This window comes from Aptenodytes patagonicus, chromosome 17 (genome assembly GCF_965638725.1).
Source record: "Aptenodytes patagonicus chromosome 17, bAptPat1.pri.cur, whole genome shotgun sequence".
NCBI lineage: Eukaryota > Metazoa > Chordata > Aves > Sphenisciformes > Spheniscidae > Aptenodytes > Aptenodytes patagonicus.
The window spans coordinates 4516080-4541532 of record NC_134965.1 but is presented as its reverse complement, the minus strand read 5'-3'; the positions used below and the strand labels follow the sequence as shown (position 1 = coordinate 4541532).

Sequence of the window (25453 nt, the reverse complement as noted above, 5' to 3'; positions counted from 1 at the left end):
CTGAACTGGGGTCAGCGTCCCTGCAGAACTAAGCTTGCAATAGTCAGAGCCAAACGACTTCAATAACTACAAAACTAAACTCTTGCAGAAAGCCAGTACTCCAAGTATCATCACTGCTGTTAGCACGCACATTGTCCCTGAAAGGATCTCACCGCTCGGCTGTACCCAAGTCGCTCGGGAAGGTATGGGGCAGGGCTGAGGTCCTGGAGCATCATGGCTGTAAACTGCGCTGTGGCTGCAGAGATCCTGCAGCACTCGTATTGCAAAGCAGCATTCAGGCAGGGGTGAATCTTCAGTGGCTGTGGTACAGTAGATGGGGCTGGAGAAAGGGCAGATTTTGGGGAGGATCTCTGCTGCTGGGCCAGCTGGCTCCTGTCTGTGCATGCAGCACACAGCCCTGCCTGGGCTCTCCACAGGTCTCCTGCTGTTCTGCCTCCCTGTTCCATCACCGCTCATTAGCAAAGCCCCACTGAGCACATCATTTCTTTCTGTTCAGTCCCTTGGCTGCCTTCGGTGGGACAAGCCAGCTTTTTTCACAACATGCAACTCGTTTCACAAATGCTCATTTCTAGATACCACAGGCTATTCAGAGACTAAATAGGCTTTCCTTTTCATTCAGAAGCAAACACCTGGAAACTGTCTGCCTAGATTAACAGCCAGTGAAGACCAAGAGGGAGCAGAGATAGGAGTGCTAGAAAAAGAGAGATTGTTCCTTGGTCCTTTTAAGAAAGGTGCCTTTCACTGCATTCCCTTCTGGAAACCTTAGAGCCTCAGCAGGTTAATACCAACTTACTAAAAGCCCATTAAAAAATTATACATGTAAAACTTTGCAATGCACTGACACATCCTGCTATTTACTGAGGCTGATGCTGAATTATACTTGATTAAAAACAGAATCCCATTCCAAGGGCAAAAGCAATCCATATGGTGCTACTGCAGAGTCTGCTTAGTATTACTCTCACATCACCCCTGTAGCAAAGAAATGATTTAACACCCTCCCAAGGAAACTGCTGCACCACCATCCAGAGCTTAAAACAGAAGGCTGCTCTTTGAAGCAAGCCTCTGTACTTGTCCGCAATGCTCCACTGAGAAAGAGCCGGAGGACATGGATGTAGTGGGCTGTGCAAAGGGAACACCTTCCTTCCCATGCTCAGCTCATTGTAGGGATTTCGTGTAGCAGCTGGGGCGAGGATGCCAGCTCTGATTTTCTCAGCTCTGTTCACTATTTTGCCACTCTTGCTGCATCCCTCAAACCTCTGCTACTTGAATATCTTGCTTAAGCCCAGGTTTTACAGGTGTTGCGGATCCCACCACCCAGCACTTCCCAGTCCTTCAGAAGAGTTCAGCTTCCATTTGTGCTCCACCTTCAGCACCCAGTTGCCCACCGCACTCCTGACAGAAGGGATAGGTATGGGATACCGCTGGTAGGGAGCAACAGGTAAGAGGAAGGAGAGGTAGCCTTGCCAAAGGCTGCCCTTCTACACCGGTCCTCCAACCCACATGAGCACACCATATATCACCAGTCACAGAGGACACGTAGCGCTTTCTGCCACGGCTACACACGTGCCAACATTCAAGGGACCACTGGGAAAGCGGGGAGCAGCGTACTTGCTGCAAGCACTGCCAAAACAACCTGCACAGTCTGTGCCATGGGCTGCTTCTAACCCCAAGCACAATCGGTTACGTAACTGCACCAAACCACCACCACCACCACCAAACTGCCTGATCTTTCTTAAAAGGCTCTAGCACATCTCTCTGATCTGCTCCACCAGCTAATTACTCTCACTCTTATACAAAGTCCTCATCAATCACATATCAGCAACGCTTGCAGCTACATAAAAGGTTTTTTGTTTGGGTTTTTTTAATCATCTAAATAGAGCTCATCTGCACCTGATAAAACACAAGCCAGCCCCTCTTCTGCTGGTGGTGTCATTTATATCATCCAGCACATCCTTGCAGCTGTAGTTGCAGTCAAGAGCCCCCACCTCAACATGTTCAGTTTTGAGGGGCTCTGAACTTGCACAGGCAAGAGGCAGGAGCAGAGAAGGAGCAAGTCCCCATCCCACACATGGGAACAGAGGCACAGATGGATCAAGTAGCTCACTGGGAATCACAGTACAGCAGCTCCATCACAGACCCGTGTCCCAGCTCTGCTGGCCCACGCCAACATGAGGCCTGAGGAACTCACATCTGCCAAGAGCCAAACAAGATCAAACCCATCTATGCTGCTGATGCTTGAGAGCGCCCGCCCCGGGCTTACATTGCAGTAGGTATTCTTCAGAATAGACAAGCCCATGTTGACTCAGCTGTTGATTTGTTTGCTTAAATTTCCTTTTAAGATAATGGAAATTATTCTCACATATTGATTATCAAGTAGATTAAGTCTTATCTCAGAAAAGGCAGCTTTGATCTGCACGTCAGGCACTTTGTTATTGCTCCAGGCTTAGCGTGCAGGGCTCCAGAACATCGCAGGCATTCATACAGGCGCCTTGCAGAGAACTGCTGCTGGCAAGGTAACTTCCCAATGGCTTTAGCTGTGTGTCATGACCCTCCCTTCAACCCAGCAGCTCAGATGAGACAAGCAGAGGGGACCAGAATTGCCACCCTTAGTTTCCCTAGACACAGTCACAGTAGGGCAATTGTGCATTTTCTCCAGAGAATGCAGGAAATAATGTTTTTTCTTACTTTCAGCCACACTGACAGCAACTGTTTCAACTTCTCATGAGCTGGATAAAATACTGAGCTTGCAGCTAAACAGCAGAAGGGACAGCCACTGTGCTTCATCTTGACTGTGCAAGTCAGCAGGGTTTTCCTCTGGGTAAAGCTTGTGTGCGTGTTCTGCGTTAAGTGTCCACTCCTGGCTAGTGTCACAACCAGACTACCTGCTTAGACAGACCTTTCATTGCTTATTCTTATTCCTTACTTAAGCTCTTATTAAATGAAGCTACTTGTGTCCCAATCCCAAAACCAAACTGGGATACCTTCCTGGCACATCCCTCATGTCTTTTGATGGAGTATGCTTCTCCCTCACAACCTCTCCTGTAGCTCCCATGTACATCTCCTGCCACTGGAGGAGAGTTTAAGGTATCCACTCCTTGTGTTGAACCCAACATCTGCTCACAACAAGGAAAACATTTCTGGTCAGCAGGCAGCAACCTGACACTGGAAGAAAATCCTCCCATTACACGCTTCACCTGGTACTGGTTTCCACTGTTCATCTGCCAAAGCAAACTGGCATAACACCAAATTCACCTTCACTCAAAGCCATTTACTGTGCAGTTATTAAATATAAGTCAGCACTGAGTCAATCCAGAAGGAAATTTTGCTGCCTTTAAGAACTCAAACCTGTATTCAGGTATCACCATATCCAGGATATCCGAAGTAAGACAGCAGAATATCTGTCTTTGTCCAGCAAACCTGTAGGCTTTGGTGCGGGGAGGGATATGTCAACTCCTGCAGTAAATATTTTCAGCCACATTTACTGTAGAAGACAACTCTGAAATACTGTTGTGCCCTCAATTAATAAGGCTTGGGGGCTCCAGGACTGCTAGCTTTTTCTAACAGATGGTCAAAGGGGTGTCCTTGGCACAGACAAGGACTCTGCAGCCTTGAAAAGCCACCCCTGAAGTAAGATGTCATTGAGGTCTGTAAACCAGGGGTGGCACGGAGAGGGCACGATCATTCCTAAGTCACTACTGACATCAGCTGAAACCTGCAGGATCAGACTCAACCCCCAAATGGGATCTGATCCCCACAGTATGTAAGTAGGAGGTAGCAGACGATGAAGATTTACACAAGTTTAAAAAGGGACTGGACAAACGAATGGAACAATATCAGAGGCTACTAGATAAAGACACAACCTTTGGCCAAGGAAATGCCTGAGTCACCGATCACAGGGTGCTGGAAGGCATGCTGCAGGGTGCACGGCTGGATGCCCACCTGGCTAGCACTGCTGGTGGGTCCCAGCTGCAACGCACCCTGGGCTGACCCGCAGCTGTCTGGCTCTGTAGGGGAGCACTGTATTCACCTCCCAGCTTTCAGGATTGACTCCTGCCACAGCTGCTAACTCCTTCAGCAACTATTTGCTATCCAGCACACCTATTTCTGCTTTCCCAATGATACTCAGCAATGTTTGCCTTACTAGAAGGGAGACTGAAGCTTTAATAACCCCAGAGAAGCACTACTAGAGGGGAGTTACAAGTGGAAAGGGAGGTAATTGCACATATCCACAATTCAGAGACGCTTAAGCACGTGCTTTAGTTAGTGACACAAACAATCCAGCAAAACTTTTCTATCCAAAGCACTTAAGTACATTCTGAAATTACCACTCCAGTGGTACTTACAACAAGCAGGCAGCCCGCCTCCCCAGTTCATGAGGGTGTGTGTGCAATGCCATCAGTGCTGGGGAAGTCTTGCAAGTGGGAGCAAAAGCACTTTCCTTCGTAAGGCTCATTTCACCAGGATGGGAATTAAAGTTTGCATGTGCTTAAATGACTTCTGAAGTAGTCTGCACAACAAAGCCCAGGTCTAAGACAGGCATACGAAAACAGAACAGGCAAACTAGTAATATTACCACACTTAAGCCAAAATATTTTCCCAGCAGTTCGGGGGGCCACTCTACCATGGGCAGATCTCCCTGGCTCTCAGACCTTGAACCTGCCTCTGTTTCTTCATTGATCAGCAAAAGAGGCTGAGACTGTGCATGTATCAAAGTGCACTTCCCGGTATTAAACGTACTAAACCCAGAAACCCAGCCAAAAGCAGTCGACAAAGCAAGGCAGCACTGTGCCACTGCTTGGATGGGGGAGCTCTCGGCTCTCTCCACAGGCTATCTGTCCCTGCCTCCCACCATGCCTAAGCCAGGCTTCCCACCCAGCATGGAATGTTTCTGCTCTCATCACACTGACCTCCCTCCAAATGCTTCTCCCCAGAGCCAGCCCTCTCGCAGGAGGCCTCCACCCCAGGCAAGTGTCATGAGTAACGAGTGGAGTCCAGTCCCCATGGACACACAGCGGCCATGGACCACATGCCACCACCAATAATTTAAAAGGTCAGCTCATGTTTCCCATTGGCTTGGCTCCTGCAGCCCCTTCCCACTCACCACGTACCATTTGCACCACGGGCAGTGCACTGGCCTGGATTAACGCCTTGCAGGCTCCCACAGGAATCCAGTTTGCAACTTCTAATTTAATAAAACCCAACCAGCAATTAGGCATTTGCTGCTGTGATGACTACGAGCTTCAAGCAGCTGCATGGTTATTGAGTCTCCCAAATTACATAACAGTTATGTATGCTTACATTAAAATTACCTTGCAACCTCTAGATTGCCTGGCAACACTTTTCCTTCAGCATGCACAAACGGTGCACTTTTCCTCTGTAATTACATAGTAATTGCCACACATTTACCCAGCAGTTCTGAGAGAACACCATTTTTAACTTTCATTCGCTAATAAAATAAGTGGTTACTCAAAAGCCCAAAATAAAGCATCCTATTGTTCCTGTTGTTGGGAGTGTTTGGGCATCCTATAATTTATTGCCCTGTTTCACTCCCTCTGCCTAAGACTACCCACACTTTACTTTTTTTTTTTTTACTATCTTCTGAACTTAAAGTTTCCTCTGAGCAGGAACTGTTACACCAGCAGCATCCAGCACAGCAGAGCTTGGATCTCCCAGCTGAGGCATACAGGTTCTGCTATAATATGAATGTTAATGAGAATATAAAAAGCTGCAGTCTTCGCCCTTCAAACTCTACTGAAAAAGAGTCTTGTGCTTCCCCATTCATATTATACATTTCCACTGACTTCCTGGGGTGACCTGACTGATTTTGGCAGAACCTGGAAGCTTCTGGACTGTCACAGACTCACAAACATTGATTTCATTCCCACCCACTGGTTTTAGACAAAAAATGAGGTGGTGTTGCATTTCAATGTGGAGATGGACCAAAGCACTGCAAACCACCTTCCTCTGCCTTGGCAAGGTCCACCGTGCTCAGAGACTTGTTCTCTACAGGTTTTTGAAACCAATTAAGTCTTCAACAAAACCAAGGGGCTTGCTCTGGCTGTGACGAGCTGCTGAGCTTGCAGGGGCCACTGGAGATTGGTGAAATGAAGGCAGACGTGGCTCAAAGCACTACGGCAGCATGAAACGTTCCTTTTGAATTTGACACAGCTACATGTTGGCTTTTTGAAAGCACATCTGAAACAATTCCCTTTGGTTTGTGAAAGAAGCAGGTATTTCTTTCCAAAGGTTGAAACAGCTGGAAGAAATCTCACCTTGGACTAAACAGGGAGGGTAACACGGCTCTGTCTCACACACGTCTGACCTTTCACGCATTGCACGCTACTCATTGACTGGGGATAACGATCACTTGCTCAAGCATCCTTGTCCCTCCCTCTGCTGGCTGCCCTGCCTTCAGATTCGCTACCAAAACCATGTGTTTGCACTGCCAAAGTAAACCAGGTTTATGAAAGGTTGCCATGCCTGAGAGACACCAAGCTAACCTACATCAGTCTCTCAGAACCTAGCACAGCAGAGCTACCTCTGCTGTCAGGTCAGCACAGTGATAACCTCAAGGGTGGTGTGGACACACTGCTGGCTGAAGAGGAGCCAAGCCAAAGGCCACCTACCCCAGCACACCGTCTCCTGCCGGGGTCAATACCTTGGGGAAAAGCATCAGGCAGAGAGATGTAACACCTTCGGTGCCCATACTCCCTGCTTTAGGCAGCCCAATGGCAAACTCTGCCTGCATCCTCATATTTCATAGTCCTTGATGTTCTTTTCTTCCACAGGCTTGTCTAATCATTTTGAGCCCATTTAGTTCTGGCACCTGCTATCTCCTCTAGCTATGAACGTCACAGTTTAATTACATGCTACATGAAAGAGTAATTCCTTCTGGTTTAAACTTGCTACCTGATTATTTTGTTTACTACCCCTCAGTTCTTGTGTTTTTAGAGACAGAGATTCATTCCCTGTTCACCACTTCCCTGACACTTAGGATTTTATAAGCCTCTGTCATATCACCCCTTCCCATGATAATTTTCAAATCTTAAGAGCTTTGGTCTTATCTCTGTACAGAAGATGTTCCACCTCTGTATAGATGATGTTCCAGGACCATCCTGATCACCCTTCACGGGCTTTTTTCAGTTCTACAGAGCTGTTTCTAAGACAGGCTGAGCCGAGTTGCACAAAATATTTGATACTCTTTGCCTGTATCTAAGAGCTCTTACAGATCCAATTAACCGTATAATGGCATTTTCTGTTTTCTTCTCTATTTCATTTCCAATAATTCCCCAAATCTTGTTAGCTTTGTTGACTGTCACTAAGTAATGGGCTGGCATTTTCGAGAGAACTATCCAGAACAAAGCCTGAGTGAGAACAGCTAATTTAGAGCCTGTCACTATGTACGTATTTTTAGTGTTGTTTCTCCCCCTCGTGCATTACCCTGCAGTCAGCAACATTAATTTTTATCTGCCATTTTATCATGCCGTCACTTGCTATCATGGCATCTTCCCACCAGTCTTCACAGTTAGTTCTAACAATGACTATTCTGAATAACTAGATGTCATCACCAATCTCTCTTATTGTACTCTACCCTTTTTCTGGTCATTTAGGAATATATTGAACAACCCAGACCACATTATGGATTCCTGTTTAACTGCACTGGTCACTTTTCTCCATTGTGAAAGCTGTATTCCTACTTTCCTGATTAGTTATTAATCCACAAGAGGCCATCCAACCAAAGAGACTTAGGAGCTTCTTTATGAGCTACTGTTAATGGATCTAATAAAAAGTTGTTTGGCAATCGAAACACAATGTAGTAACAGGATCACCTTATCTACATGTTTGTTGACTCCTCTGGAAAACGAATAGATCTGCAAGGCATGAATTGCCTCTGCAAAAGGTGTATCATCTCTCCCTCCTCATATTCAGCCATCCAACCATGGTGAAGTCTTTAGTGCATCAATGTGCAGAGAAAGCAGTCAATAAGATCACCAAACTCTATGGAGAGCTGTCTACAAAGAGGACAGCAGAATCAAACAGGCACAGAGACAAACGCAGCTCACCAGTGGTTTGTCTGACAACATGCCCAGCTGGTACACAAGCAGTAACTGCAAACCAGCCGACTCATGGGTACCTCCGTGCTACATGGGTCCCTGGTAGCACCCTGTGCATGAACTGCTCCAGTGCAAGGAGCAGCGCTGAGGATAAAGGCAGGGACCTTCTACTGCAAAAGGGAGAGAAGGGGCTCAGGCTAATGTGAGTGAGCAACAGGGGATCTGAGTTGTGCCTTCTGACTTGGTGACAATGCCGGTAGGAGGCTCAGGAGGAGGGGGAATGGGCAGTGTAGTATGTTTAGACACAGCATGGGAGTAATGCCAGCTACCAGCACCACACCACATCAAAGCACCAGGCTCTCTGACCCACACCCCCCTGCATGGTACTGATGTGTCCTGCACCCATAAATGCCCAGCTCTCCTGTGCTTGCTACTTTCAGAGGTCTGCCTTACAGAAAAGAACGCAACCAGCAATTTCATGGGTATCCTCCCACTGCTGGCACAGGTCAGAAGAGAAGCCCAGACATGAAGCCTGCAGCACAAGGTCTGCAGATCAGCAGTGAGCAAAAGGCACCATCTGACAGCCTCACGTCCACTGCTGCAGAGAGTGAGAGGTTACATGGACATGCCAGCTCTGCTAAGAGTCCACAAGGGGAAAACACCAGCCAGCCCTTGCTGCTCCTCAGGGCCCACACTCACAAGATGCCAGCACATAGACTGCTCTACCTTGTGTCTTCAGTTCAGGGACCCCTCTTCTCCCACCCCTGCCAGGTTCATGCCAGCAGAGACATGTCAACTACAATGGGGCCAGAAAAATCCCTGCTGTCGTTTACAGACCTATTGTGCCCTCCTTGCACTCTTCAGAACCAATGCTCAGCAAAGAATCTGGCCTCAGCCACACTGGAAGACGACTTACTGAAAAAAGGTGATGATAATCAAATAGGCTACAAACAGGAAACCTGCCGCTAGAGTCTCCGGATGGAGCCTGGGACCACACTTGAGTCACTACCTCCCTGGGAGGGCACAGCAGCGCCAGGCTTTTGTCACAACACAGCCCTGAGTGACAAGTCAGAAACTGATGCTGTGGAGGGAGCGGACAAGAGCAGACACCCTCCCAGTGCTGCTCGCCAGCTCTCCCCATGGCTGGCACTTGCCCTGCTAAGCTGGAGAGAGCAATTTGTTCTAGCTGAAGCTAACTGACTCAGTCTGTGTCACTGCAAACACACATTTTCTGGCTCTGCTATTGCTTTCAAAGACGCTCTCCAAAAAGAGATAAATAGAAGAAAAAAGGAAGCCACTATTTTCATAATGTCCTTTTTAAGGAATGCCTGCTCCTGGCATCTGTGATACTGCCAGATAAATCTGTGCTGAGCAGGGCCACCACCAACTGCAAACCCTGTCACATGCAAGTAGAGGGGACCTCGCTCATTCGACTGACAGCCCTGAGTCGACAGGCTTCTCCCCAGCTGAGCAGGAGGCTGACGCACATGCTCTGCAAAGCTGCTGTCAGTGCTGGTGGTACTCACAGTACTCGATGCCCAAGACGATGTCTCGGAAGTAGAGACGAGCCTGCTCCTCGCTGAAGGGCTGGTCACTCGGTACCTCCATGACAGGCCTGTTAGGAAGAGGGAGAGTAATTAAGTACTTTGCAGAACGGCAGTATCCCTCCTTGCTGGAGGAGTTTCAGGTTCTCCATCACTATGTCGCCAGCATTGAGGGCCAGGCTCCCAAGAGGTTCTGGGTGCTGTGACACAGGACAGAGGCGCAGCCATCCTTTCTGGATGCAGCAATGCCTAAGTTAGTGAGCTCGGCTAGCGGGGATGGGTGGCTTCACACAGTCCCTGAGCCAGCATGAGCCACAGAGCTCTCGCCAACATCAGGATTAACTGCTGCTGTCTGCACAAAATAGGACAAACACTTCATTCACTGAGAGTCCTAATGGGAAAAGTGTAGTGAAAGAACAAAACTGGATCTTGGCTTTTGGTTTCTTGCTAAAGCTGCTCATGGCTGTGAGCACCAGCATCACCAGCAGGTACCAGGCAGCAGTGGGGACAGAGTGCCCTTTGCTGTGCACTGGATGTCGTGCCTGCTGGGGCTCAGTCCTGAAGCAACATCAGCGTGCAGCTAGTCTAAACCAAGGCAGAATCTAGACACGAACCACTGGCTCAAAAGTTAAGTGGGAATCTTTCCAGTGCATTGCGCTAAACTACTTTGAAAACTTATTTTGCTGTTCAGGGTTCAGCCACCACCAGAACTCAGCCATTCAGCCCTAAACAGCCAAGGTTACCTGGTCAGCTTCTCCTCTCCTTTCCTTTGTATGCCACCACTGCTGAGAGATGCACAGTATCATCTAAAAGCCCCTCTTCTAGCTGTGCCTGCTGAAAGCTGAGGGCAAAGAGGCTGTAAGAGCTAGTCAGCATCTTCTGTTCCCCAGCAGATGAAAGGCAGGAGCTAAGTACTTCACTGCACTGGAGGTTAATCCTGGTTGTGCTCGACAGCTTGACCTTGCATTTGGACATACGCCCACTGACTCAGGCTGGATTTAAGCGAGTGCTCCTGAAACATCATCCTTGCAAGCCAAACCCTGGCCGAGAATAGCCCATTGCCAAAACCAGGCTCTGTGGCTCTTCCCCTCAGCACCCATCAGCAAATCCTTCCTGCAGTATTTCTCTTTTCTCCCTTGCTGCCATTTGATCAGTGACCTTCATCTCCCATTTGCATTTTTTCTGCCACTGCCTTCCCTCCCTCTTCATGCACATTTTTCTGCTGCTGAAACCAGGGAGAAATAATGTGAGCGACAGGACTGGCAGAGCCACTAATGGAGTCTAATTGCCTTCTGCTAGAGGCAGACAGGCTGCGCTCGGCCGAGCTGCACATTCCCTGGCCACAGCTGATTACAGGAGCTTTTTTTTTTCCTCCCGCTCTCCTACAGGATAGTCATCAGCCTGGTCACCAGGGAGACTGGGGAGCCTCTCACCAGCAACCCACTGGAGCTGGCAGCCTGCAAGAGGCTTGTTCATGGGGCCAGAGAGAAAAATAAGCCCTTCGGGAATCTCCCCCATCCTGGGCACAGCTCTCCCAAACTCGCTGCGACTCTGCAGAGCTGCAGAATCAACACAGGTGTAGCAAAAAGCAGTGAGGAGGCTCCCACCACCTTATCACTTCTCCTGCTATAGAAAAACATGCCAACAAAACAGCGTCCCACAGTATATTAGTGCTAGGGGCAAAATAAGGCAGCAGGTGTTTGATGCAACTACACACCCCTTGTGCCAGAGGAAGCCACGATGTGGCTGTTACCCCAGCAGAGCATTCCTATTAAAACCTTTTCTTCCAGGCACCTGATGGGGAACTGGCATCAAATTTGTTTTCCAGATCAAAGCCTGACACCAGGACATGTCCTCCCAGCCCATTACTATTCACCACATCATTCCAGGCTGTAACAGTGCAAAGGCAACTACAGCTGGATTTTGCCTCCTCTGCGCTTGCCTGCAGACAGCAGTTTGCCCCACTGTATGTATCAAACCTCCATTTACACCTAGGAAGCTAATGATGAACACCAAAAATTTCAACACGAGGGATCCCAGGAGGGCTACTTACCCTTTCCTCAGGAGGTCAAACACTGCAAGAAAAGGAAATCAAACCATGAACGAATCAGAAAAGGGGACTGGGCTTATTCATTTTTTAGCACCTACAAAAACACATCCATTCCCATACCTGCAAAAATCAATTTATCGCCACTCACTTCTCTTCCCTCACCCATGACAAGGACACCAGAGGATGCAAAATGAAAATATTCATCTCTTCAGCAAAGACAAATATCCTCACGTCCCACCAGCTCCACACAGGGAGACAGCAGGTGCTAATTTATCAACCACATTTCTGCTGCTCCCAGTGTCAGCCCTTGCTGATTTGAGCCCTGTCTTATTCAGTACCTTCAGGGAGGGTGTTTGGTGTGATATTTCTGCTAAATTGCTGATGCTGAACGAGATGCTCTAAGAACATGTTGCTCCATTTCTGCTGTGTCAATCAACAGCACAGCTACATGGCTGTCAGAGGTAAACGCTTCCTGGCAGGAGCAATTGGAGAGGATTTGTTGGTGTGAGTTGAGGTTTGTAGAGCACATGAGGTTTTGTGTCTGATTAGGGGGTTGGTGGCAATGTGTTTTTCTGATCCTGTCTCTGACCTTTTCTGCAAACAGGAGAAGGATCTGCCTTTATCTAGCAGGAGAGCTCTTTCCTCATGAATTACTGAGGGATTTCTTGCACCTCCCAGGAAATCCGAGCAGATCACCCTCCCCAAAGCACCAGGCAGCCCTGCTTACAGTGTGAGGTTAGACCAGCCGAAGGTACAAACGCAACAAGCCAGCCTGCATTGGCTCATCTTGCTCTCCAGGCTGAAGAAGCTGCAGCTTGTGGCAGTATTTCATTATTCAACCATCGAATACTGTGTTCAGTTTTGGGCCCCTCACTACAAGAAGGACGTCGAGGTGCTGGAGGGTGTCCAGAGAAGGGCAACGAGGCTGGTGAGGGGTCTGGAGAACAAGTCTTATGAGGAGCGGCTGAGGGAACTGGGGTTGTTTAGCCTGCAGAAAAGGAGGCTGAGGGGAGACCTCATCGCTCTCTACAACTACCTGAAAGGAGGTTGTAGCGAGGTGGGGTCGGTCTCTTCTCCCAAGTAACAAGCAATAGGACAAGAGGAAACGGCCTCAAGTTGCACCAGGGGAGGTTTAGATTGGATGTAAGGAAAAATTTCTTTACTGAAAGAGTGGTGAAACATTGGAACAGGCTGCCCAGGGAAGTGGTTGAGTCCCCATCCCTGGAAGTATTTAAAAGACGAGTAGATGAGGCACTTAGGGACATGGTTTAGTGGACATGGTGGTGTTGGGCTGACAGTTGGACTCGATGATCTTAGAATCACTGAGGTTGGAAAAGACCTCTATGATTCTATGATCTTGTGCCATTGAAGGTTGCTCAATTCCTATCGGCACCCTCCATCCCCTGCTTTCTTCCCAATGAGCACGCAGCAGAGTGCTCACAGCAGTACTTAATGCCAGCAGTAAATAGCAAAGAGCAAGCTCCACTTGCCCTAGTTTTGCTTTGTAGCAGGGGCCATTTTTGGAAGGAGAAAGGTGCAGTTATCATTGGCTGTGTCAGCAGCAGGAGGGAGGAAACCCACTTGCAGAAGGCTCAATCCTGAGCAGCACTGAGCATCCACAGCTTCCCCTTGCTGCCGAGGGAACTGCAGAAGCAGGAGCTTGATTTGCCTGCATCGCTCTGCCTGAACCATTCACAGGATCCCAGGCAGAGCAAAGGAGGGCAAAGAGCTGATGGGGCATGGACAACATGGACACAGCCACTGCTCGCTGCCCAGGGACCAGTGCAACCTCCCCGGGACCCCCAATGGGACAAAGATTTCCCACTTGTCCTGCTGCTATTGCTGCCATTTCTGGGACTGTTACCTCACTCCACCCAGAGAGCTTGGTGTTTTGTTTTGTTTTTCTTTTCTGCAGCTTTTCGACTTCCTCATGCATTTATTTTCATTCAACAAAAACACTTGCTACCTCATCTCTCCCCTTCTCTCCATCCCTAGGAGTTCAGGCCTTTAAACAATGGTCTCAGCCGCCCTCCCCACCACACGTGCATCTGCCTTGGCTGCTACTTTGCAATGCTGCCAGAGTGCCACTGGGGCTTCAGCCGAAAGGGAAAAGTGGCCTTTCAAAGGCAAATAGCTTCATTTGCTAGGCAGAGCCCCCTTTCAGAGGCAGCTTCAAAAGCATCCCATAATTATTTCATGAGAAGCAGCCTTTGAGCCTGTCTCATCAGGAAACATTACAGGGAAGCAGAGATGTGATAGGGTCAGACATCCCCCTTCTCTGGCCCATCTCAGATGGCACCTCAGTGCCTCCCAGGCCTGTCCCTCCAGGTTTTGCCCAAATGGGGGTTAGGCTGTGGCTGGCACTTCCAAGGTTTGGGGGAGAGAAAGACAAAATGGTTGGAAATTCTTCACCCCCTGCATAAACGCACAGTCAGCTATGGTCTCCCATCTGAGCACCCCACGGCAGGGTCTGGGCTCAGAGGCCAAAGGCAGGAGTGCTGCTGTCTTAGGAGGTCCCGAGGCTCAGCAGGGTGGTCAGCGTCTCTGCAGGGGTCACAGGGAACACCCTGAGACAAGACTGCTTTCCGGAGTCACTACCTCTTATGCACAGCCTACAGGAGGAGTCTGGAGAGACCAGCCTCATACCAGGAGGATGAGAAGTCATCCTGCACCCTTCCCTTCTCTCCTGCCTCTAGGACTGGAACCAACATATACATAGCAGAGGGCAGAGCCACTGTCATGTTTTAGTGTCCCCATGGCAAGGAGATGTGCACAGCTGTACTAAGACACAAGGCTGCCTTACCCTACTGCAAGGGGCCCTACCGTCCCGCTGCCTTTACAGGTGTTTAACTTTTCAGAAAAAAATAAGTCTGCTGAAGTCAGTACAAGTTTCCTCCTAGTATTGACCCCGAGCTCTGGTACATATTACCTGCATCACTAGGTCTAAGCCCAGACAGTTCTGTTAGCATATAATGACTCACATACCCATGTACAAGTTGTCCTCTGCAGGATCATCAAGGACCTGTAATTGATAACAGAGAGATAAGGGGAAAGGGGAAAGAAAAACAGCAGGGAAAAAAAAGATTTTTAAGGAAATAACATTTTACTGCTCCTTGTACAGTGTGCTGAGCTGCAGAGCACTGAGAACGACTTAGGCTAATATTTAGAGATTTCTGCAGAGAGAGGGGCTTTGAGAGACACAGATTTTCCTGTCTCCAGAAAAATCTGGGCTTCTGCCTGTATTTGGAGAAACAGCCTACCAATAAAGGCACTGCTTGTCCTAATCTGACCCCAGCCATATTGAAAATGGCACTGAAGCCTTGCACTTGTGCACCTTCCCAGGCTTGTCCACACACAAGTTTCACTGGTCAAAGCTTGCTGCTATTCCTACTAGCATGGCCAGCTGCCTTCTCTTAGGCACCAGCCCAAAGCCCAGGATAAGTATTTCAGTTTGTCATACACAATTGGCATGATCTTGCTTGGAATTACCAGCCTAAATTTCTGAACAGCTATTTTAAATCAATTTTGGCTAAAGTAGGAGCAGTTGAAGAAAGATCCTCTTGTTGCAATACAAACCAGGCTTGTTTCAGTGTAGCTGAGGGTGGAGAAGCAGCTCACCTCTATCAGCTTAACGATGTTGACATGGTCCAGTTTCTTTAAGATGGCTATTTCCTGATAGACTCTGTCCAGTGGTGCCATGGGTTTTGGCTGCTCTCCAGAGGATGCTTTCGACCCTCTGGGAGGAGGCCGACCTGCAATCACGAGAACATGGTGAAGAACTAATCATTTTTCAGCAGCACCTGGCACGCAGCCACTGGCCCCTCTGCAGATACCTCCAGCTATTCTGGAAGATCTCATCACCTTGTTATCATCCCAAAGCATTACAGTCTCCACCCAGAACAGATCTCCAAGCCTCATTCAGATCTACTGGCTTCCCAGCCTGGTCTGTTTGCCAGGTCCCATGGCCCAGCCACTGGAGCCAGGTGCTGTCTGAGGGGGTAGGAGAGCCCCTGGGAGGAGGGGGTCTACCCTGCCTAACTTCCAGCACTTAATTAGGCTTCATAGATGGTGAACGTGGCAGAGTCAGCACTTCAAAGAGATTCAGAAAATCAAAGCCAGGAACCTAATTACTGGGTGTGTTGAATTTCCCTGTGGTTGTGCCTGCCCTTACACCACCCACTGCATTTTAATCAGCCCCCCAGCTACTTGGGCAGCTTTCAAATGAGGCCAGCTTCTGCAGTCCTTGCAGACATTTCTACAGAGAGATTTGCCTGGCTGAGGACAACAGGTGGACCTCTAAATGTGAGATACCCACGTGGAAATCCATACTGCTTCAAGAGCTTCTTTTTGGAGAGGACTTTCATAGCCTGAAGGAAGAAAAAGCAGTGTTAAAACTGAACAAGAGCCAAAGCGCTCATTGCTGTGACCCAGGAGTATGCTGGGCATCGGGGACTGGCTCAGGTCTGTCCTCAACCTAGAGGAGTAGTCTTCTGGTTAGTGGTGGCCACGAGACACACAAACACAGACACAAGCTTTCCTAAAGGCACTACTAACCATTTGTTTCATTCATCTTTTTCCCATGAAAAAATAAACTGGTTTGATTTTTTTAAAATTGGACAGAGAAAAAGGAGCCCAATTTCTGCATTTGGGGCAGGAGCTTGAAGGACCTAGCTGACCTTTAAGTACCTGCTATTTTGGGTGATGCTACGGCCATGCCGCAAGTCAGAGCCACTGCAAGGCTGCTCCACCTTATGTTTTGCTTTGCCAGAGGGTCTAGGAAGGAAAAGAGCTGGAGTGTCATGGCCGCACCGCTAACCATCACAGACCTGGAATAGAGTGAGGACACAGCCCTTCCACCAGCTCTGCACTGCCTGGGGAGGCCTTTTGTATTCTCAAAGACTACTTTTGCCCCATAAACCTCTTCCATGCTGTCAGAGCAATACGGAGCACCTGCAGTGTGATCCAGCACCATGCCCAAGACCACGAACAAGATACTTCATGGGCATTTGTTCCCTGCACCATCAGAAATGGCGAAGCCAGCTCTGTGCAGGAGCATGGCAAAGGCACAGGGAGGGAAGCGGGTTTTTGCCAGTGGCTTCCCTCCCTTCTCGTACCCAATCGTATGCTGACACCGTTGCGAACCCAGGCAGCTGAGGCGTGGGAGAGGGTCAGGGTAATTTTTTCTGCCATTCAATTGGCATTAGCATAGTGGCAAAAGGCAATCTGAATTTAATAAACAGTCTCTGAGCCTCCATCTGCTCTGTGCGTTAATAACCTTTTTGAGGGCCACTCAAACAGCCCCGAGTGGCCCAGCAGATAAATATTTCATGAGAAACCAGCTCATGGTACAATTTGCTTAGGAAAACAGTCTATGCTCCCAGGGGCTGGGGTGGTCACTTGCTCCTTCCCCTAGAATAGGTAGTTACTCCTATTAGTTAAGCATCCAAATCTGTAATTCACACTGGAGTGACCCTTGCGAAATTTAATTAACCAAGGACTCCTGCAGGACACAGTCAAATGCCAAGGAATTTTGCATTAATACCACAGAGGCAGGCTCTCTGCACACTACCTGTTTTTAACACATACACCAGGAACAGGTCACCAAAACCATTTCGGTGAGCTCCTCCCAGAGCTGTTTTTACTGGCAGCAATGCCACCGCGCGCCCCAGGATCCCCACCTCCCATCAGTGCTCCCGCTGCAGCCAGGTTCACAGCTTGCTGAAAGGATTGTTATTTTTGGTACTGATCCAGTGAAATCCTCTGGATTTGCACCCATGTAATTGAGAAGAGACACTGTGTAGTTCTCAATCCTGCCTGACAGCTCCCAAGCCAACTGTTGGAAACAATGGTGTTGAGAGACAGACTCAGAAGTGCTTATCTTTTACGTAGCACAGTGCTGTGTCCAATACAGACAGCCAAATGATTCATGGTCTGCTGAAAGAGGATCCAAGATGTGCGCAACCACCTCCAAGGATGGCCACGACCAAGCCTGGAGGACTTCCTACGCTCCCCGCTTTTATCTCTCCATAATGAAAATTTATGGGAAAAATCAAAAGGAATTGGTACACCTATTTCTCTTTCAACCATCGCCAGCCCAGGAGAAGGCTCTCCTTCCTCCAATCCCACCTTGAGTCCTCCCTGCCTTCTGGCAAGGAGCTTTAGAAAAAGAAGTAAAAGATGCAATTTGGTGCTGAAAGGTCCCAAGCTGCATCAATGCTTGGGGGAACCCAGCCTAAGGAACTGAACCATCGCCACCAGCTGTGCCCGCATCAGGTTAGTCCTTCCCAGGGCAGGTTCTGGGGAGAGGCTGGAGGGAGCCCAAAGGTACAGGGAGGAGCAAAGACAAGAATTGCTCTTGGGGACAGAAGTGGAGGGAACAAGAGCTACTGCTGTCACCCAAACTCCTTGAAGGATGCTATGAGGGGCAATGGGGAGATGAGTGGGGGTTACTGTATTGTAGGTGAGCTAATTATAAGCCACCTCTACTGCTGTGGAAGAACCACCAGGACATGCTTATACCAACTTCAAAGCACCAGTATCTGCTACTACACAAGTAGGGCTGGATCAGAAGAGAGGACCTGTCCCACTGCGCTTTCAAATGCAAAACGGGGAACGAAGAGTAAACTTCACCATGCCAGAGCCACTTAATTATCACAAGAGCAGAGACAAGAGCACATGGCCGTGAAGCCTCACTTTAATTACAGCACAAGCTGGCAGGACAAGGCTTCCTCACTGAATTGTAGCTGCGCATAATGGGAGCAACACAGGGATGCTTCAGCAAACCTCTCCTTCCGGGCTCACATGCATGAAAGAGCCAAAGACATTTGTACTCACAGGCAGAGCTAATTACCCAGATAATGCCTTTCCGATAAAGAACCAGCTCAGAGCCAGCTGAGGGATTTTCCCTTTGCACTGGCAAGCATTGCTTCAGCTTCCTCAGGAAAAGAGGGAGCCTAGAGGAGATTTCCTCCACACATGCCCTTGCACCCACCTTCCTTCCGACTATTCACACATGGACATTGATATTTTACCCCATTACACATGGGTCTTGATATTTTCCTTTGAAATGCAGCAGGAACTGTGTGCTTTTCTTCGATGTATGTTTATTATCTAAGTTTACTGCTCTCCTCCTAGCAACCTTGCAGCTGGAAACCACAGGGAAGCCACCCGAGGGAAAGGAGATCCCAGGTTTATGGAGAGGAGGGATGCCTGCGACAGCAGCTTTCACAACAGCAAGACTTCAAGCCCACATCCTGCTGCTGGTAATGACAACAGCAAAATGGCCATTAGTTGTGGGTGATAAAACAGATCGAGCCAAGGGAACTTATCACCTGTCCTTTGTGATGCTCTCAGCACTTAGGATGTCATTTTATTTGCTAACAGAGACACTTGCGTTGCAAGGGCAGAAGACCTGTGCACAGTCCCTACCTGCAGCTCCCAGGGGAGTGGGGTGTTGGTCAAAGGTCATTACTAACCACCTAAATCCTTTGCCAGTGTGTGACAGCACCCTGCGGGAATGCTGAGCAGACCAGAGAGCATTTCCAGCCCTTCCTCACCTGTCCTGTCTGACAATGACATCCCTCAGATAAAGTGGCTAAGAGGGAAGCTCTGCCAGGAGAGAGGAATGCTACACACTGAAAAAAAAACCCTAAACCAGACAGGCTTAGCTGCCATGCCCCTAAAATCTTGCTCCTGCATTTGTCACCTTTTGTCCCAGACACCATTTGTCACATCGGCAGCAGAATTACATCGGCAGGCTGTGCCCCATCCACGCTGTGACACCACAGCCAGGATGCCTTCCCAGAGTGGCCACGCTCGCCTGCCTCCAGCCGTCTCCCAGAGGCTCCTGCTCTTACCCCGGGTGACCCAGCTCCCCGCAACTCCGCTGCTGAACAGCACGGGGTGTTAAAGTAAACCAGAGATCATTTCCCTGGTCCTCACTGCACCGGAGCGCAGCTGGCAGTGGTTCAGATTCAGTAGCTGTTATGTGAGCAAGAGGATGAGAAACACGGGAGCCATGCCCTCCCTTCCCGCCTGGATGGCAACCAAAGTGGATTCTCCAGGGGCTAAAGAGTTCAAGGCTTGCTGCTGGCCACCTTCTCCTCAGCAGCAGCACTTTGTTCAGCTGTCTCTTTTCATAAACTTGGAACGAATTTCTCCCCATCATTGAGAGTTGGTAGAAAACAGCCCTCCATGAAAAGGTTCTTAGGTACAAACAGAGGCAGAGAGCACAATCACACAAACCTTGTTTCTTAGGAAACCAGAATAAAAAAAGAAAAAAAAAAGAAGAGAAACCCACTGACAACCTACAATGCTATTGCTTTTGTCCAGAAGTAGCATAACAAATGTCCATCATAACCACTTTTCTTTGCAAGCTGAGTTAGAGATTGAAAATAGGAAGGAGACATGACCCAAGGCATCACAGAATCAAATTCCATCAGCACAATGACTCCAAACTAGATCTCTGCCTGAACACATTTGCCTTTGCTTTTTATTTGCTGCTTTTTCACAGAGCTTGGCTTTTCTTTTTTTCCCCCTAGTCACTGTCAAAGCATCTCCTGCAAACTGAGATACCGAAACCTTTCCAGCTGTAAAGGGCTCCTTGGCAGAGCCCCGTGAATGCTGCTGTAACAGCTTCACATGCCCCAGCAGCAGCAGGGACTGAGTGCAGGGCAGGGACCTCTGCTCTGGGAGCCAGCTTCGCATCCCGATGGGGTCTCCTCCTTGGAGGGAGCACTGGGTCACATACTTGGTGCTGGAAAGTTCAGTTTCCTCAGTCAAATACATTCCCTGCATCCGCTGATGTAAGTCAGCACACTTCCACAGCCCTCCACGGCACTGCGGTTGTTCATAGCAATGAAGGATAAAGCTCTTGGAAGCACTCTCTCGTCTTTAATGGAAGGTAAAAAACCTCACAAAGTAAATACAACCCATCTACATTTTTCCCAAATGCGGTGATCAACTTTTTTTCTTGAGAGTTTTTCCTAATTCTAGGCCAGATCTAAAACTCATTAAAGCAACAGAAATCTTCCCTTTTAGTTTGACAGGAGCTAGATTCAGTTCCTGGTACCTACAAACTCTGCCTTTTTGAAAAGAGCTAGCAAAGGGCCCCATGCCTCAGCAAGAATCAGGAGCCACACTCTGAATTATACTCCAAAATAAAAAATTTCTGCTTTCTTTAAAGTTTTGATCCTTTTTATTGCAGCACACTAGCTTAAAGAAAATAAAGCAGGCAGGAACACCTTGGCCTCATGCTAAAACACTGCACACATGTATCGGTTATTAGAGGCTGCTCACTAAAGGCCAACCAAGGGCTGATTTCCTCCAATTATCTGTTATTGCTTTTCACCACTGAGACAAAAACAACCCTCCAGAGCTAAATTTGGGGAAAAATAACCACACAGAAAAGGCCCTCCCCAACTATCAGGGTCACAATTGCTTCTACTAACTGCTGGTAACAGGCAGTTGCATTAGGTATCCCCCCCGGGGGGGTGCATTGCTGCAACGCAGCCTCAGACAGGAACAATAAGCAGAGCAGCATGGAAGTTCTCGGCACTGGGAGAGCACGTGGGTCAGACACACCGGGAGGCACAGGGAGCTAAGCAACCATTAAACAGTTATGCAACTGGCTACTATTTCTCTGAAGCTTTAAGAAGTCTGCCAGCTCCCGAGCTGTTTTAACATCTTGGAAAAGTGGAGGTCTCTCCATCACAGCTTGCCCTCCTGGAAAACACAAGCATGGGCACCTGGAAGGATTAGGGGTGACAGCCTGTCTACATGTGACTGCAGCTGGGGAAGGGGGAAAGCTCCCACTGCCCCAGCCAAAAGGGGGCATGAAGCACATGAAACAGACTTTAGCATCACAGCGTTTCGGCAGCAGTTCCTCTCCCATACGCTGACATTCACTGCAATAAAATGCAGGCGGACACTGCTGATACTCTTGCTCCGGTCCCATCTCTCCATCCGCTGTAGCACTCCACACACCTCCCAGGATCAGCTTCGCAGCCCCAGGGTCCTTGCTGAGATCCGATTCAGACCCTCCCTCAACCCCCACAACAGGAGGATCAGGGTGAACCAAAGAGCATGTCCCTGCAACACTGGCGGTATGGGGGTTCACACACCCCATCCCTTTTTGGGTAGCGAGGATGAAACAGAAGTGCCCAGGCATGAGAGCGACTCTTGAGCTGCAGTAGCTTTAAAGTGTTTGCTTAGATTAGAAAAAGAAATGGAGATTAAGTGGGGATTAACTAACACACACCAGGCTAACCTGGACACAGGCTTTCACTTTTGGCTTTGATTTGACCAGCTAAATCTACGTCCACAGCGTTAACCCACATCCAAAACATGGATGAGAACGCAGTAGGCAATGCTAACCTAAACCCACCTCTCCTCTGCCAAGCTGTGACAACTGTCCTGCCCACCCTGGGCAGCCCACAGCACAGCATCGGGATTCCCAGCACAAAACAGCAGCGCCAAGACAAAGATTACAATTTTCAAAGAAAAATATTTTCAGCTGGAAATAAATGCAATGTGATGTATTCCCCACTCTGCGCTGCTGGTCCTGGCACTGCCTACGCTGGCAGGACAGACAAACGAAGGAAGGCACATCGCTCTTTGCGGAACAAAACCGTCCTGCTGCAGGGCACGGGAGGGAGGACTTGGAGGGCAGCAGAGAAAGGGAGCCATCGGAAACAGCAACCGCTCTGGCGCGGCGGGTGAGTCAGCTTGGAAAGCACAGGGGATGGAAAGAATTGCGGTTCCTTTGCTTGGCCAGCTCCAGGGCACCTTGTCCAGATTTTTGTCTCATCTCTTCCATCCTTCATTTCAAGACACTTTACCTGCAATTTCATGCCTGCTGGAAGCATGGAAGGGCTAACAAATACTAATAGGCATGCAACTCCCACCCGGTCCCTCCAACCTGGTATGTCACTTGTAAATCCAAGAGTCAGGGAGGAAAAGCTAGCTGGGGAGTAGCAAGGGAATGAGCACGCTTTACACCTCCACGGCATATTCTTATTCCCCTTTGTGCCAAGGCCAACAGCTCTGTGCACTGGGACAGGGAGCAGCACACGAGTCTGTCTGGATGCTCTGATGGGCCCGTTTTCACCTGCGTGAGGCCACTCCATCACAGCAGCGAAAGCAGGTCCCCTCTCACGAAACAGTACAAAGCAGCAGCTGAAGCGCAGGGCCAGACCGGCAGGGCTGCGTCAAGGGCAGCTGGGTTTGGGCTCAACAGCACTGCAACCATCCAGCTCTGCTCAGCACATACCCACCCTGGGATCCACGAGAAACTGCTCAAAGCTGTTTCCGTAAGCCTTCAGGCACAGCCACACACAGCAAGGCAGTTTTCCTTTTGCCAGTTGCCCAGCTCCTGCTCTCAACCTGAGCAAAACTTGCCACAGGGCAAGCCCATGAACATGAGCACATCTCCACAAGCAGATTTTGCAGGAATCCCAGCTGGTGGATTGGTTAGGATTCGCCTGCCTCTGAAAGGCGAGGGACAGACAAGGAGCCTTCAGCATAAGCAGCCTTTTTGAATCTGAAACCCTCCAACTCTGGCTTCAGCTCAGCAAAGGATTTAAAAGCCCAGACTCGTCTTCTGCCCTGCATCCTACACCTCACGACCTGACAGCAAGGTCCCGTTCAGTGTACGGGGAGGCATCTCACAAGGGGGTAAGATGCAGGGGAGCCAGGCACTGCTCAGCTGGGCCATGCTGTTCAGCATCTTTCTGATCAACACCCCCATTTCCTTAAAAAACATGCCTGCTCATTCCAGGGTGATCTTCCAATGCACAGCAGGTGCTGAATACCACCACCCACATGCCTCTAATTTCAGGTGACCTGCTTCATAGCTAGAAAATGTCAAGACAAATCAGCGATACACTTCTGCAGCCTGCCTCCGAGATCCCCGCCTGTTATATAAGGCAGCCCACCCGTTTTCCTTCCCGCTTGGCACCGCACGCGAGCGGGTGCACAGGCAGCAGCACGTTGCTCCATGCCCAGCGGGAAGGTTCAATTCCTTGCATACCACCCAAATCAGAAATGCATATGCTAAAAGCAGCAAGGCAGGGGGGACCTAGCTCTCAGGGGTGCAAAAGGGAACAAGGAGCCGCGATGGCAGCGAGGAGCAGAGGAGAGACACACTTACATAATACTTGTCATCGTTCTCATTGTAGGCCAGTTTCACAACACCGTAGGAACCCTAAAAATAAACACAAATTGAAGTCAGTTCAGCAGCTTCACTTCGTCTCCTTGCTGCTCAAATCTGGTAGAGCACGGCTTTGCACAGGGGAAAAACCACAACCCTTCAAGGCCACAGGCCATGCCTAGCCTCAAGCGAAGTCCACAGGTGATGTGACCCCACAGCAAGGTTGTACATTTTGGCAGCCCTGTTGGAGCTACAGGGCATTTGAGGATTAACAATGTCTGGAGGAGTTGAGTGTTAGCTCATCACCTCCTGCCCTGAGCCAAAGCCACTGTGTCTGTCTTGTCTTAAACATGGGTGGGGAGAAGAGAGAATAATTTTTTCAAGCAGATTTTTTTTGTGCAAGTTTGGAAATTCTGCATGAACGTCTTTCCTATACTTCTGTGCAAGACCACTTTCAGCAGGAAACCTCTCCATCTCTCAACAGCAAATGGACTTCAGTGAGGACCAGCTGCCTGCTTTCCTCCAACCGCCTCTTGCCCAGGCAGATGCAGGCCTGGATCACTGCTGTATCCACAGCTCCAGTGACATGAAGCCAAACTCCATCCAAACCACTGGTTTTTTGCAGTTCTGTGTCAACACTATACATTTTATGCAAGTGAGACATGACACCTTGGCTAGGTATCATGCCTGACAGAAGCCTGTTGAATAAATGAGTGGGACGAACACGACAGCCTTCAAAACGTTTCTCTTGACTCCACTGAGAGCTGGAACAAAGGTCCAGGTCTCTGAGGAGACTAACAAGCCATCTGGCTGATCCAGAAGCACAGCAGGCCTAGCAGACCCTCCACCACCAACCTCAGGGTCCTGATGTGCTCGCTGTGACCCGCAGGGAAGGAGGAGGTAGGGGCAAATCCACCAGAGAGAAGGTCTCATACTCTCCTTAAATCATACTTAAGCCAAAGACAAAAGCCATAAGTGGGACTGAAGCTGTGTGTGTTTCGGATGACGATCTGCTGTACCACCAGCAGTGGTATCTCCAGCCTTACACCCTGATTGCCGGCAGCCAAGCACACAGCCCCCTGCACACAGGAAGGGTGCCTCCTCCCACTGCCCAGGACTTCTCGCTTTGGAGGGGAGTTTGGGCTAATGAAACTTTTGGTGAAGGTGTCTGCAGCTCAGGCTGCAGTCCCTTCTGAACTGCAATGTTCCAACTGCAAAGGTAGGTACAGCTTCCAGACAGCACCGTTGCTCGTGGACCGATCTGCAATGGTGGCAGACATCCAAATGTGCAGGTGTCTGAACCGCTTGCCAGCCCAGACCTCTAAATTGGAGGAATGTCTTCTGAATCATTCTGCAGCTTTTAAACATGGACTAGAATTAAACTAGCATTTCATTCATGGATGTAAAAACTTAAACTAGTCCTGATGGGGACCAAACACCTGCCCTGATCTTTTTTTGGGTTTCTTTCCTTGTCAGGTTGTATTAATGCATCAAAAGCTCTTAGTGTTACATTTGGCAAGTGAACACCTTGGAAGGGAGCCAGCTTAACGACCTTCAGAGGGAAGGAAAATAAATTTAGATTTCAGAGGAAGTAGCTCCACTTTGACCTTGAACAAAACTTGCTCAGACTAGTAAGGCAAAAAACCAAAAAACCCCA

The 25453-nt window shown here is 49.0% G+C and overlaps 1 protein-coding gene across 7 annotated transcripts in view; it reads right to left on the bottom strand.

Annotated features, from left to right (window-relative positions):
- The window catches only part of CAMKK1 (calcium/calmodulin dependent protein kinase kinase 1), a 115322-nt gene that overhangs the window by 32500 nt on the left and 57369 nt on the right, over positions 1 to 25453 (bottom strand). For all 7 annotated transcript variants that reach the window (XR_012996662.1, XM_076354258.1, XM_076354257.1 and 4 more), the window contains 6 exons: positions 23797 to 23850; positions 15964 to 16015; positions 15267 to 15400; positions 14634 to 14670; positions 11652 to 11673; positions 9581 to 9669 (listed from right to left, as the gene is read on the bottom strand). Coding sequence is in view for 6 of the 7 variants with exons in the window: in XM_076354258.1 (XP_076210373.1) it covers positions 9581 to 9669; positions 11652 to 11673; positions 14634 to 14670; positions 15267 to 15400; positions 15964 to 16015; positions 23797 to 23850 (388 nt within the window). In the remaining variant the exon portion in view is untranslated. The remainder of the gene's footprint in view (positions 1 to 9580; positions 9670 to 11651; positions 11674 to 14633; positions 14671 to 15266; positions 15401 to 15963; positions 16016 to 23796; positions 23851 to 25453) is intronic.